The following is a 14,173-nucleotide window of genomic DNA, read 5'->3' as shown; positions in this document are numbered from 1 at the left end:
AAATGACAGACACTGTGGCTGGAATTGTTTTTCTCTTGTTTTATTTTCACTAAGTACTTGTACAAAGGGGTTTCAATTCCAGAAGTCAGGTGATAAGTACCGTGCCTGTTGATCAATATCACCCCTTCTGTCCTTCTCTCCTGATACATTCTGGCTTTGCGCTGGGAGTGGTTGGCAAAGCTGGAGGCTGCCTGGGCATCAGCCCTCTCTCCAGGGGGCCTGTCCACACCGGTCGCTTGGGCTTCCTAAGTGTGCCTGTCTCAAGGTAATCAGACATCTAATAGGGTTTTTTGATTTAGATTAGAAAAAAGAGTCTGTGTGTGTGTGTGTGTGTGTGTGTGTGTGTGTGTGTGTGTGTGTGTGTGCATATATACACCAATAGTATAGCTTGAAGGTAGGGCCTCACGTTCTTGCTTCTCTTTCTTACCCATGGCTGGTACTCATACCACTTGGACCTCCAGTCCATCATTTTGCCAGTGAATTGGGGATGAAGCCTCATAGACATTCTGGCCTGGCTGGGTTCAAACCGTGATCATACAGTCTCACTCCCTGGAGTAGCTAGGACTACAGGCATGAGCCAGCAATACCCACCTGCCAGTCCCTTTCTAAAACAAAGTATGAAATGCTACTATGAGTCCATCTCAGATTCAGAGAGGGAGGAAATCTACCTTTTGAAGGGAGGGTGTTGTGCACAGAGAGAAAGGATCATGTGGCAGCCATATTTGTGAACCAAAGAATATGTTGAGAAGATGGTAACTAGGAGAGTGACTCAAAAGCATCTATCTTTCTATCAATCAATCTGTCTATTGGTCTGTCTATCTATCCATCTATTACCTACCCACCTACCTATCTATGTCTTATCTATGAAATATATATTCATATATCTCTGAAGAGAGATATATGTATCACATACCCAGTAGAGGCAGGCTGGGTAGAAGATGGATCCAGCTAGAGAGTATAGGTAGCCACCAGGAAGTTCCAGCTATTACTACTTCCTTCCTGTTTGTGTTGGCTTCTGAAAGAGTGAGCGCAGTGCCTCAGATATTCTAGTAATATGCAAAAATATGGCAGAGCAAAATGGACCATTACGTAAAATCTTCCCATTTAAAATGTTTGGCAACTCACCTAATTTTTCTTTGATTTGCATTTGAACACCATTGGAGGCAATGCTGGTCAGGCTACATAACTGTGGTAGGCAGTCTCTATTCAGTTTGCAGACTTCTGGCTTTTATCTACAGAGATATGGAGAGCAGCAGACAAGCACTGGTTACAGAACCTGGGATTATTGGAAAGGAAGAGGGAAAGCCAACATTGGGCTTGGAGTTGGTAAATTGGTGGTGGAGTCTTAGGTAATTCATTAATGGAATTAATGAATGGGACCAGAGCAGGACGTGGGAGCAGGGACTGGTTATCCTTCATCCACATAGCACAGTGACCTGTAGTCCACAGGGACAGAATCACTTTCTAGCCCATTGCAGTCTTTTTTCTTGAATCTTCTTTTTGTAAGTGTTTATTCTATGGGGTCTGGGTATGAGCTAGGTGGTAGAGGGGTATGTGCCTGGAAAGTTGGAAGCCCTGGGTTTGATCACCAGGTCCCTTCCCCCAGAAAACTCTTCTGGGAGGATCATCTACTAGCATGAAGACATGGGAGACCCAACACCTATATTCTAGTCTTTTACTGCTATGTGACTTTAAATAAATGGTTTCAATTTCCTGAGACTGCTTACCCCCTTTTAATAAAGGGGAACTTCTAGTGTTTTCATTTTCTATCATCCTTTGCATATCTGATCTTTCTCCCTCAGACTGATGCCCACTCTATCCCGAACCAGTGGCTTGCTTTTGCCCTGAAAACCAGAACTCACTTTGCCACACTTTTTTGAAGTACTCACCATCCTGTTGGATATTTGTAATTAGCTGATGCCTTGTGAGTCTTCAAAGTAGGGACTAGCAGAGGACCATGCCTGAATTGTCACCATTAAATCCCCGCCTGAAGATACAACCTTTATGGTTTTATGTAAATGGAGATCTAAGCTGAGTACCAATCATTCTCAACTGAGGCTGAGACCTGAGGATCTTAGTTCAAAGCTAGCCCAGGAAGACAAATCCAAGAGCATCTTTTCTCTAAAAGAAATAGAAGTATAGCTCTAGTGGTAGAGTGCCAACCTTGAACAAATAACAGAGAGCATGAGGCTCTGAGTTCAAGCACCAGCACCGGCACACATACATGAAAAAGAATGGAGAGCTAATTTCTCAAACTCCTCTAGTGTTAAATAAAGTGAAAGAGTTTGTTTGACCAGAGACATGAGTGCCCAAGTCTAGCTTTTTTTTTCTAGCCCTAGAATGTTAAGTAACAACTTTTTAAGAAAAACTTGGGAGAAAACATAGCATTTTGGCCATGGTTTTGAAAAGTAGAAGGTAGTTGGGTAGATGGGAAGATCAATAAGGGAAGAGTAGGTTCATAAAGAAGTTAAGAAAGAAACCGGGTACCCGTAGCTCACGCCTGTAATCCTCGCTACTCAGGAGGCTGAGATCTGAGGATCACAGTTCAAAGCCAGCCTGGGCAAGAAACTCCGTGAGACTCTTATTTCCAATAAACCACTCAGAAAACCAGAAGTGGCACAGAGGCTCAAGTGGTATAGTGCTCACCTTGAGCTGAAGAGCTGAGGGACAGCGTTCAGGCCCAGAGTTCAACTTCTCCCTCCCCCCACCCCAAAAAAAAAGAAGTTAAGAAAGAAGGTAAGAGTGAAGACACAGCTTTGCTATTTTGGAATTCTGACTCTAGCTAATAACTTTGAATTGACCTCCATTACAAATAAATGGAAATATGATGTAAGCAAAACTGTTGTAAGCAAACCAAAGGAAAGGGGGCAGGGGAGAAAGGCATTCTTCCAAAGCCCAGTAGAACAGATAAAGACGATATCCTAAAAAATGCAGAAATTTCCTAGGTGTCTCTGGGAAAGGAACACATTCCATGGGTAAACCTTTAAAACCGTTCACTAGATTTGAAGCTCATTTTTCAAGCTGCTGCTGAAATGAAATTGATGTGAATAGGAGCTGCCAAAAGTATTTCAGGCAACAGGCAAATTGTTAGCTCAACTAGAGATGATCAAGTGAAACCTCTCATTTCACAGATACGAAAACTAAAGCCCATTGAGGAAAGCGATTTGAAGTGCCTTGCCTTTCTCAGGGCCTAGGATCAATATGCACACTGGTGCTTGCTTCATTGAACTGAGCCTAAAAGATTATAGGCATTTTTAGAAGAAAAATTGAGTAACGATTATTATTTAGTTGAGACTTCTTCGTACACCTGCTCCCTCTCAGGAACTCCCAGATGAGTTTGTCTTCGTAACACCTTCCTCCCCACCCCCCAGAAAAATCTTTCTTATATTTATTTTTCCCAATAGACATCTTTTCAGATATACAGAAAATTCTTTGATAATAACACACAGGGTATATAAGGATAATAAAGCAGGTCAAGAAGAAAAAAAACTACAAGGGCATTTGACCTGCCAGAAAAGGTCTACAGTACTTGGTGTAAAATTTCAGGGAATGATTTTTATTTCTGTTGAAAGGGGATAAAATATGGGAATAAATTAAACTAGAGAGGTTGGAAATGTTTCCATTTTAAATAGCAAAGCAAATGGTATAACCTTTTAAACCCAGCGATTTAGACTTTTTTCAAAAAAATTATATATATATATATGTATATATAGTTTTTCATGTTCATTTTAGCTTCTGCGTCTAGACATATCCAGATGTCTGCATCAAAAGAAACATTACTAATTGGTGGATGACCAGTACACAAAACATGACATAAACCACATAGGGTGACAGTGAAGGAAAGACAGTGGGTACTGTGGATAAACTAGGTGGTTCAAAATGACACCCCCCGAACCCTTGGTTGTAGACTCAGTGTCTTCTTTTCAAGAATTGTTCTATAGGAATGAGACTCCCTTTACGTCACTTGGACCCCAAGGACTCTCCTTGTAACTGACTATAGACACTGTACATTTAGTGTTGGAAGATAGACATGTCTTTAAGGGATGGTAGGCGAGAGGAGTAAAATATGGATCTGGCTTTACAGCATCCACTACTTCCTGGTCATAAGACCAAAGGAAATTGCTTAACAACTCCAGGTCTTATGTTCCTATCTTTGAAATAAGAATAATGACAGTGTCAAGTCTGTGAGACTCTTCAATTAACTGTCAAAATGTCAAATGTTAGCTGTGGCTTGAGTAAAAGCACACCAGCCTTAAGGGCAAAAGCTAAGGGACAGTACCTAGGCTGTGAGTTCAAGCCCCAATAGTGGCACCAAAACAAAACAAACCAGAAGATGAATGTCAGTGTCTTCCTGAAAAAGTAATATACATAAGCAGTTGGAACATCCAGTGTTCTGATGTTCAAAGGTGGAAGCAGGCAGTCTATTCTGCTTTCATCATGCCAGAATCGCCTCCCCTACCCCACCCCCCAGCCTACCCCATCTTCCAGTCTGGATCATATCAAATGCCAACAGCCTTCAGGAGAATCAGGTGAACCAAGCATTTGGTGTAAGTAGGGTTTGATGGGCCTTTATCTAGGTTCTACTGCAGGCTCTAATATCACAAGACATTCATAAAAAGGGGGAGGGGGCGCTACTTTCCCTGGAAATGATTCTTTAGGATTTATATTTGAAACTAGCTGAATTTTCTGAGCTCTTGCAAGGACCCAAGGTAAATCAAAGAAGCAATTTATTACTGAAAGCCAGCTGTGACCTCGCATCCGCTGCCCCGTTCTCCTGAAGGGCAGTGATGAGAAGCTCAGGCACTCGTGGATGTGTCTTAGGATTTATTGGAGTTTGATCGTTTAGCAAGGGGACTCTGAGCTGATGCTCCATGGTGTGTGCGAGGGGGAGAGAGGGGGGAGGGATCACTTATGAATCTTTCTACCTTAAGGAAATTGTGTTTTCTACCTTGTATTAGAGAGACATAAATTGAGGTGATGATAACTACCAGGGAACAAATGAGATCCCAGCCATTTTAAGAGAACTCAATGAGTTTCTCTGGTGTTTGGTTTTTGTCTTACCATAGAAGAATGACCCTATATCTCTAATCTCAGGAGATTGGCATTTATAGGGGGCAATCATAAGGAGAGATGGGCTAGTTTTGTGGCTCTCAAACTGAGATCCTCGATCAAGCAACCCTAGCTTATGTCGGAATGTCTTAAAAATGTATATGTTCAAATCCCATCCCAATCCTTCTTAATCTAAAGCTCAGAAAACAGGCCAAGCAATCAGTGTTTTTAATGGAGCTCTAGATGATTCTGATAGGTGCTTAAGTTGAAGGCCACAAATATCATCCACAATGTCTGCCACACATTAACAATATCTGTTGAGCTGCTTAAGCTAAAATAAATAAGCCAAGAGCCAGTAGCTCACACCTGTATTCCAAGCTGCTCAGAAGGTTGTGACCTGAAGATGGTGGTTCAAAGCCGGATTGGACAAAAAGTCTGTGAGACTCTTATTTCCAGTTAACCACCAAAAGGCCAGAAATAGAGGACAGGGCTCAAGTTATAAAGCACTATTCTTGAGCAAAAAGGCCAAATGAGAGAACAAGGCCCTGTGTTCAAACCCCAGTACTGGTGCACACACACACACACACACACACACACTAATTAATTAATTGGCTAATTAATTAATTAAAATACGTGGACTCCTCCTCTGTAGGAACTTACCCCAGCAGCTTAGAATAAACGCAAAGATGTCTCAGTATCCAGTTTGTACTGGATCATCCTTTGTTGTTCTGTTCAGAACCATTGTCGGCAAATCAGTGTTTTACGAGTTCACCATGTAGCTCTCCCATGTATCCAAGGCTCAGGACCACCAGTGTCATCTGACCCTGTCACTATTATCATGAGAAATTGGAGAGGGCAGGCTGTCATGGCTTAAGACTTTGGGTTTAGGAAATCTCATCCTTCCACTTCCTGGCTGTCTGAGATCTCTGGCCTCAGCTTCCTCCTCTGTGGAGAGGAATCAGTGTACGTGTGTTGTAGACTGTGGTGACAATTAGATGTGGCCATGGGGACAAGTCTCATTAAGCACGCAGGAAAGGTCATCAAGATGGCGGCCACCTCCACAAAGGCAGACACACACTCTTCCAGGTCTTTATGGGTTTGTTCCTGATTTGGTTAAGACCAACCAAAGCAGACAGTTCCAGGCAGGTGAGTGTGTATTTTCACACACACACAAATAAGTCACAGCCCAAACTTGGCTCCTCAGGGGCTCAAGAAAGGAAACAAAAGATGCACAGATGGGCCCCCCTCAAGCTACGGACACTTCTGAAGGGACAGAGGTCACCTCTTCAGTCCCTTTACGAGGAGTCTCAGTAGAACAGAAGAGGCAGGAATCACCGCCCTCTCACAAATCTCCATATGCAGACACTGTCTTCTCACCAAAAGAGTCATGATAGTAATAGCATTATGAGGCCTGCCTCATAATCAGAACCTTTTCCAAACCTTTTCTCTTATCCCTTTTGAGCCTTCATAGATGACATTTCCTACACACTTTCTCTGAGCCTCTGTACTCAGTCCTGTGTGATCTTGAAAAGTAGGGATTACCATTCCCCCTTTTACAGGTGGAGGAAGAGCGGTTCAGAGGACTGAAGGAATTGGCCTTATAGTCACCAGCAGCCAAAGCCCTGGTGTGTGTCAGACTCTGTACATAACCTTAATGAGCTTTCCATTTTTCCCACTTTCCCAGATGTGCTAACCTGGCCCCACTGCATATCAATAGAATTCTACTCCCCTCACCCAGGATCACAGGATCCTTTCAACTTTCAATCCTCATCATGAAATGGTAGCAGCACACATCCTCTTCTGCTTAAATGAGCCTTCCAAATACCAGCCGGTGGCCAGACCATCTCGAAGGCTCTACATTTCACTGGTGCCCAGAGGTGGAAACAAACAAATGCCCCATCCTTGGGGCCTCTGGTTAGACAGCAGACGACACCTGTTTCTTCTGCCTTCGCAGGTCTTGTACAGGTGGAACCGGCAAAGCAGCACATCTGTCATTGAAACAAATAAAACATCTGTGGAGCTGTCACTGCCTTTCGATGAAGATTACATCATCGAAATTAAGCCATTCAGCGACGGCGGGGATGGCAGCAGCAGTGAACAAATCCGAATTCCAAAGATAACAAGTAAGAATGTCTCCTTTCTCCCCAGCCCCCTGCCTGACCCATCGGCTCTCCAGGTGAGCCAAGACTTGAAGGAAGTTAAGCCTGTGAAGGAAAAATGATCATGAAAGTGAGTGACAGCATCCTTCTTCAGACATGGAAGGTTGATGGCCACAGGCAATTTCATGCAAACAAGTTTGTCCAGTTTAGATTGACTAGTAATACAATCAACAAAAAATAGATCCAAACATCCTTCTATCATTCACATAGAGGATTTCCAAGTTGACCCAGGTGACTTACACATACAGAAAGTCCCAAACTTACAACTTCCAGATTTTAAAGCACAATTTCACCAAGAGGTTCTTTAAAAAAGCAATGGTGGGGCTGGGAAGGTGGCTCAGTGGTAGTGCTTGCCTTGCATGCATGAGGCCCTGGGTTCAATTCCTCAGCACCACATAAGCAGAACAGGCCAGAAGAGGCGCTGTGGCTCAAGTGGTAGAGCGCTAGCCTTGAGCTGAAGAGCTGAGGGACAGCACGTAGGCCCAGAGTTTAGGCCCCACTACCAACCAAAAAAAAAAAAAAAAGCCCCAAAAAACAATAAAAAGGCAATGACAGAGGGCCAATTGCAGTGGCTTGGTGATAGAGTGCTTGCCTGGCATGCATGAAGCCCTGGGTTCAATTCCTCAGTAACACATAAACAGAAAAATATGGAAGTGGTGCTGTGGCTCAAGTGGTAGAGTGCTAGCCTTGGGAAAAAGTTCGGGGTCACCACCCAGGCCCTGAGTTCAAGCCTCACGACTGGCAAAAAAAAAAAAAAAAGTAGCTGCAATCATAGCTGCTTGGAGGCAGAGATCAAGAGTCCTGCCCAGGGAGATCTGCCCATGTCAACTAATAAACCAGGCATGGTAGGATGTTACTATAACAAAAAAGGCTGGGGCATGGCTCACGGGTGGAGCCCTGCTATAGCAGCTTATCTCTATGAAACAACGTGGTTCACAGTCTGGAGTTGAATATATTTTGAACTTAATGCTATTTATTTTAAATGCCCAAATATAGATAGATGATAAGTAGATGAAAGATAGATGATAGATGATAGATGATAGATAGATAGATAGATAGATAGATAGATAGATAGATAGATAGATGGATAGATAGTTGCTATAGTCAAGATTGTCCTCATTTTCAAATATGGTTGAGTAATGTATAAGAGAATTCTTTTCTGAGCAATTTTATTCCATTCAGTTTTCAAGGAGAGTGTTTATAAGTAGCTCAAGTATCTATTTTTAGTGTTGTAGGGTTGCAGTGATTTTGAAAAAGACAAAACAGTAGCCAAACAAATACATAGGGACAGAAAGCAGGTTAGTGATGGGCAGGGGCTGGCTGGCAGGGGGCACCACCTTAATGGGTATTGGGTTTCTACTTGACACAGTGAAAGAATATTCTAGAGTTTGATAATCTGCGGTTTGCACAACTTGGAAAGTACTTACTGCACTGAATTGCACTGGTTAGATGAGTTTAAATGGTTCCTTTTATATTTGGGTCATTTTACTACCACACAAAAAAAGAAATAGATTACTAAGATACTCAGATATCCAAGTGAACATTTCTACTGGTCTTAGATTTTAGCAATCTACTTGTTCTAGAAGACACCGTAGTATGATATTGTTGTTTGAGTACATCTTATTACTGGAAAAAATTGTTTTCACATGCTTGGGAATGGCTCTGTTGGGTCTCGAACTTGGGGCCCTGAGCTATTTTCGCTCATGGCTGGTGCTCTATCACTTGAGCCATGATTGCACCTCTGGGTTTTTGCTGCTTAATTGGAAATAAGAGTTTCTCAGATTTGTCTCTCCAGACTGGCTTTGAACAGTGATCCTGCCGTCTCATCCTTCAGAGTAGCTAGGATTACAGATGTGAGCCACCAGCACCTGGCTGAGAGATGGTATTTTAAATCCTGGGCCAACCCCCCCCCCCCCCCGCCTACAAAGTCCCCTAGTTAATTGCTGTCATGTTACTTTTCTGCCAGGAAAGGAAGAGCTTATGATACCTTGCAGACACTAACTAATCATATTACTGGGTCTAAGCAATTTTAATTGCATCACAGAATTTAAATTCCTCAGCTGATTAGAGAAACCATTCACTGGCCCCTTCCCCCTTTCTCTGAGCTGCCTTTTGTCTTCAGTGCTGATGACAGAGAACAGTCAGGACTTCAGTGGTAAACTGAGTCCACACAGATGCAGGTTCAGAATTTAGGTGGGATTTCCCCACGCTGTTAAAGTGAATATTCACAGCACAGATTTTGTATACAAACACTAAAGGATATTTTGTGTTTTAAAAATAGAAGGGCAACAGGATGGTAGATTTCATCGCAGGACTTTGTTGAAAGGGAGTCAGATGTACGGTAAGATATGAAAGCCATTAAAACACAAGGGTTGACATAGCTCACTTGGTTGAAATCTGATACTTCCTTATCATTGCAAGCATGCAGTTTAGACTGGCTGGTGGTTCTTCGTTTTATTCATTATAGAGCATATGTTGAACAATTTATATTGGAATAATTATTGGATGACAGTAATGAGTGTGCTTGTGAATATAAAATACAAAGGTCTGACTTCAAGCCCTAGTGCTGGCAAAAAATAGTAATTTTCATATTGTTGAATAATTTTCATAATCATAACATTTATCAATATTGTTACATGTGATGTTGGAGTTTCCACATTAGATAAGAGCATCCTTACTCTACAAAAGCTTAAAAAGAATTAAAGGGATGTCATATACATCTCCCAAATTCATAGCTAGGTAATCACAGACTATTAAGAGTCACTGAAGATAGTAGGAGCCTGTGGCTCACGCCTGTAATCCTGGCTCTTCAGGAAGCTAGGATCTGAGGATCAAGATCCAAAGCTATCTCAGGCAGAAAAGCCCATGAGACTCTTCTATCCACTTAAGTAACAAAAAAGCCAGAAATGGAACTAGGGCTCAAGAGGAGGGAGCTAAGTGAACATGTGAGGCTCTGAATTCAAGTCCAGAGTTACTGAGGAGTTGAGGGGAAAGGGTTGTTGGGAGACATAGATATATTGTATTACTAGATGGATTTGTTATATGGTAACCCCTTTGTACAACTTCTTAAATTTAAAATATGTATAATATATAAAATATATATAATATTTTTTTAAAAGGAAAAGCATTAGTAAGAATAATGAATCATTTGCAGAAGAACCAGTGGGGCTGGGTTGGAAGGCACCGTGGCTTCTCTTCCTGCCATAGTTGGAATGAGGCCAGTGAATTTCTGTTCTCTTTTCAGATTCCTATGCAAGAGGATCTGGGGCTTCCACTTCGAATGCGTGTACGCTGTCAGCCATCAGTACCATCATGATCTCGCTCACAGCCAGGTCTAGTTTATGACAACAGTGAGCTAAAGGACTCGCTATTTATAATCTAAACAACATTTAGCTAGTTGTTTTTGAAGACACCCAGTACTAAGTAATATTGTTGTTCGAGTACATCTTATTACTGGATAAGAAAAAAATGTTTTTTTGCTTCTTTAGGAATGGCATTATACAATACTTCCTCAAAGCAGATCTAGCTTTGTCTGAAGTTTCTTGGGAAACTCTGCAATGCACTGAAGACATCTATGATATGGTGTTACCAAAGCAGTTTACATATGTCCTTATATGCATATTTTTTATTCTATATTTAGTGTTTTATAGACTTTTTTAAAGTTAACATATAATGTAGATATTAATTTCCCCCCTCCCCCTCTGCTATAAAATGCTATGGGCAACACAACCATTCAGTTATGATTTGAGAAGATTTCCTTTAACAACAAGAGTATGAAAACTTATCTTGGTAAATAACTTGCAAATTACTTGTACAGTTTTACAAGGAACAGCTGGAGGCTTGGTCTCTAACTCAAGGTTGCTGTATATAAATTTACCCTTGCTTTGGATCAAGTCCTTTTTATTTTTTCTTTTGCTGATCCTGGGGCTTGAACTCAGGGCCTGGGCATTGTCCCCAAGCCTTTTTGTACTCAAGGCTAGTGCTTTACCACTTGAGCTAAAGCACCCTGGCTTTTTCTGAGGAAGTCTCATGGACTTTTCTGCCCAGGCTGGCTTCAAACCACAATCCTCAGATCTCAGCCTCCTGAGTAGCTAGGATTATAGGTGGAAGCCATCCACATTACAATATGACCCCTGTCCCCTAGTTGTGAATTTTGTTGGTCAACACAACTTGAGATGGTTTCAGAAATGACTACAAATCTCAACAGCTAGACTTACTGCCCAAAAGGCACCTCATGCAATATTCCCATCCTCAAATTTAGCATCATATGATAAGAATTTTTTCTTCTCTCATCATTTTTTGTTGTGACATTATCTTAGACATTGACTTTGAAGTTACATATTCTGTAGAAATCTAGACCAAAAGTTCCTTTAGTCAACCAACTCTTTCAAATAAGAGAATTTGCTTATCTATAAATGTATCTGTTTTGAATGTAAATTATTTTAAAAATGTAATTCTCTGTCAATGGATTGATAATTTCTCTACAAAATTTCTTATCTATAACATGTATAACCATGTAAAAAAAAGGCCCTTCTTTAAAAAAACAATCGCCTGCAGAGTTTGAAGATTTCTCCTCTTTCAGCAAATAGTTGCTTCAAAGAATTTTTTCATATGACTCTATAAAAGGATCTTTAGTACAATTGTATAGTATCTTGTGGACTCTGCTAATTTTGCAATAGCTAGTCTAGTTGCTTTATAATCTTTATCTTTCTAAATCGTACAAACCACACATTGGAAAAATGACAATATCACAAAACTGTATTCTTATGAACAGAACTATTTGTTGTGTTTGGGGAGGTTTTTGTAAGCTGCCACTACTGGACCTGTAATGTAAAAGGCAATGAGATTTCTCTATAAAAATTTTCACCTGCAAACACACTACCACCTTTTCTTTCTTCTCAGAGAATACACATTTGCCTGCAATCTGTCGTGTTTTGCTTACCAATGACATCAATTAACTCTTCAACCTTCTAATTTTACTCATCCAATAACGTCGTAATCAGGATTCCATTTGTGTGAAAAATTAGATGGTAACTGGGAAAAAATATTGTCAGTATTTCAAGCTGTGTTCCTCTTCTCTTAGTTTGATATGATTACTTCTATGTTACAATAAGATTTAAAATCACACGCATAAAAAAATCAACAAAATAATAAAATGAATGAAAAAAAATACCCCAAATAGTTCCCAACCCCAGTGTAAATTATATTTACCAGTGATCTAGCATATGTAATCTTTTTTAAGGTATTGTTAATAAATATTCTGTCATTTGTAAAGATACTTGTCTTCTGGGAGCATTTTTCCTGCCTTGCCTGTCAGGGAATTTGTTAACTTACCCTTGGGCTAGCTTATAACCTGGGGTCACAGAGGGACTGAAATATCCCTGGCTGGGGCCCAAAGCTCAAAGACCCTGAATTATCCCTTTGAAATTGACAACCCTGAAGACACCACTTCAGATTCCCCTTTGGAAGTCAGGAGGGTCCAAATCCACCAATAATGTCTTGAAGATCAGATATGAATATTTTCTCCATGAGCCAAGTGTTTTGTATAGTTAATCAAAACGTATCTATTTGTGCCCTGAACCCCTTCCATTGCTTCCCTCCCCCCGAAAAAAAGATCAAATTGAAGTGAAAATACTTAAAAGGCCCTTCTTAATCTAAAACACCTTAACCCTGTATCCAACCACACTGAGCCCTCCTGGCTCTGAGCTCTGCTTGCTTTTGGTTTCACCTCTGTGCCTTCTGATCTCATGGCTGCTCCTTCCTGAAATATCCTAGCCATTTGCCCACACCACCCTTCACTCTCCCAGGGAGCCGATTGGTCCCAGCTCCTCTGTGAGGGCTTTCCCACCAGTTAGTCCTTTGGCACGATCTCCCTTCCAATTTTCTGCAATCTTTTCATTTCGAAATGAACCAGGTACAACTTTTGGAAAGAATGCCTATACTGTTAACTTGCATTTTAACCTCGCTCCTGTATTGTTGTTACGTACTTTTCCTTGTTCTGTATGCCTTGTCTTCCCAACTAGATTGTAAGCTCCTCGGGGGCAGGGATGTTGGTCTTCTCTTCCATGTACTCTCCATAGTGCCTAGCACAGTGCCTTGCAATAAATATTCATTGATTAATTGATCGAAGGGGTCTTTGAAGTAGCATTTTGCATCAGTTGCCTGCCTGTGTGCCAGAGAAAAACCAACCCCAAGACCATCACCAAATTCCCTAAGTTGGGAAGTCTTAGTGGTTCCTAACTTTCTGTCTTGATGGACTCCCTTCATCTCTCAGCAGCAGCATCTGAAGATGCTGTCTAAAGCATCCCCTAGACACTTCCACCCAAATGTGTTTGATTTGTTGGCTTCCGTGGTATCCATGCTATCCCAGGCAGGGGACACAGAAAGTAAATGAGGCCCCAAACACAAATCTCAATACCTTAAAAGACAAACAAGAAAAGAAACAGAAGGGAAGGAAGTAGCGTGAACCAGATTCAATCGCAGAAGCTCAGAATAGGACAAAAGAAGCCTTGGTGACAATTAGCACCCGGGCATTCTGAAGATCCAAATTGCAGGAGCTCTTGGAAATGTTTGCATTGTGTACTGATTAACTCTGCTTTGATACCACTCTGCTTGTCATCCAAATTCTTCTGATCAAGGTGGGTCACGCAGGCAGAGCATCTTTCACTACGCCTGATATTTTTAATGTGGGGAAACAGCTACTGGGTGATTCTAAGACTTTGTCTGTGTAGCCACTCCAGGGCACGTGCTAGGCCCAAGGCTCAAGTCCCACCCTCATGATGAATGAGTCACTGTTTAAGGTTTCTACCCAAAGAAGGAACACTAGGAACATTTGTGCTGCTGCTTTAACCTGTTCATGTGCTCTGCCGTAGTTGTAGTTTCTCTTTTGTGTGAAATGCAGTCCACCTGGGGCTTAACTGTGTAAAAGGACATTCTATCCTCAAAGATCATTGGACTTTCTCAGT

The 14,173-nt window shown here is 41.4% G+C and overlaps 1 protein-coding gene across 1 annotated transcript in view; it reads left to right on the top strand.

Moving 5' to 3' along the window:
• Positions 1-10,695, top strand: part of Cntn4 (contactin 4) — a 456,937-nt gene extending 446,242 nt beyond the window's left edge. The window contains exons 21-22 of the mRNA XM_013010395.1: positions 7,004-7,172; positions 10,453-10,695. Coding sequence (XP_012865849.1) covers positions 7,004-7,172; positions 10,453-10,553 — 270 coding nt within the window. The 3' untranslated portion in view covers positions 10,554-10,695. The remainder of the gene's footprint in view (positions 1-7,003; positions 7,173-10,452) is intronic.
• Positions 10,696-14,173: the final 3,478 nt, after the last annotated feature.

Source organism: Dipodomys ordii, unplaced genomic scaffold, assembly GCF_000151885.1.
Source record: "Dipodomys ordii isolate 6190 unplaced genomic scaffold, Dord_2.0 Scaffold12, whole genome shotgun sequence".
NCBI classification, from domain to species: Eukaryota; Metazoa; Chordata; class Mammalia; order Rodentia; family Heteromyidae; genus Dipodomys; species Dipodomys ordii.
The sequence above is the reverse complement of the archived record's forward strand: the minus strand, read 5'-3'. Positions and strand labels throughout refer to the sequence as shown.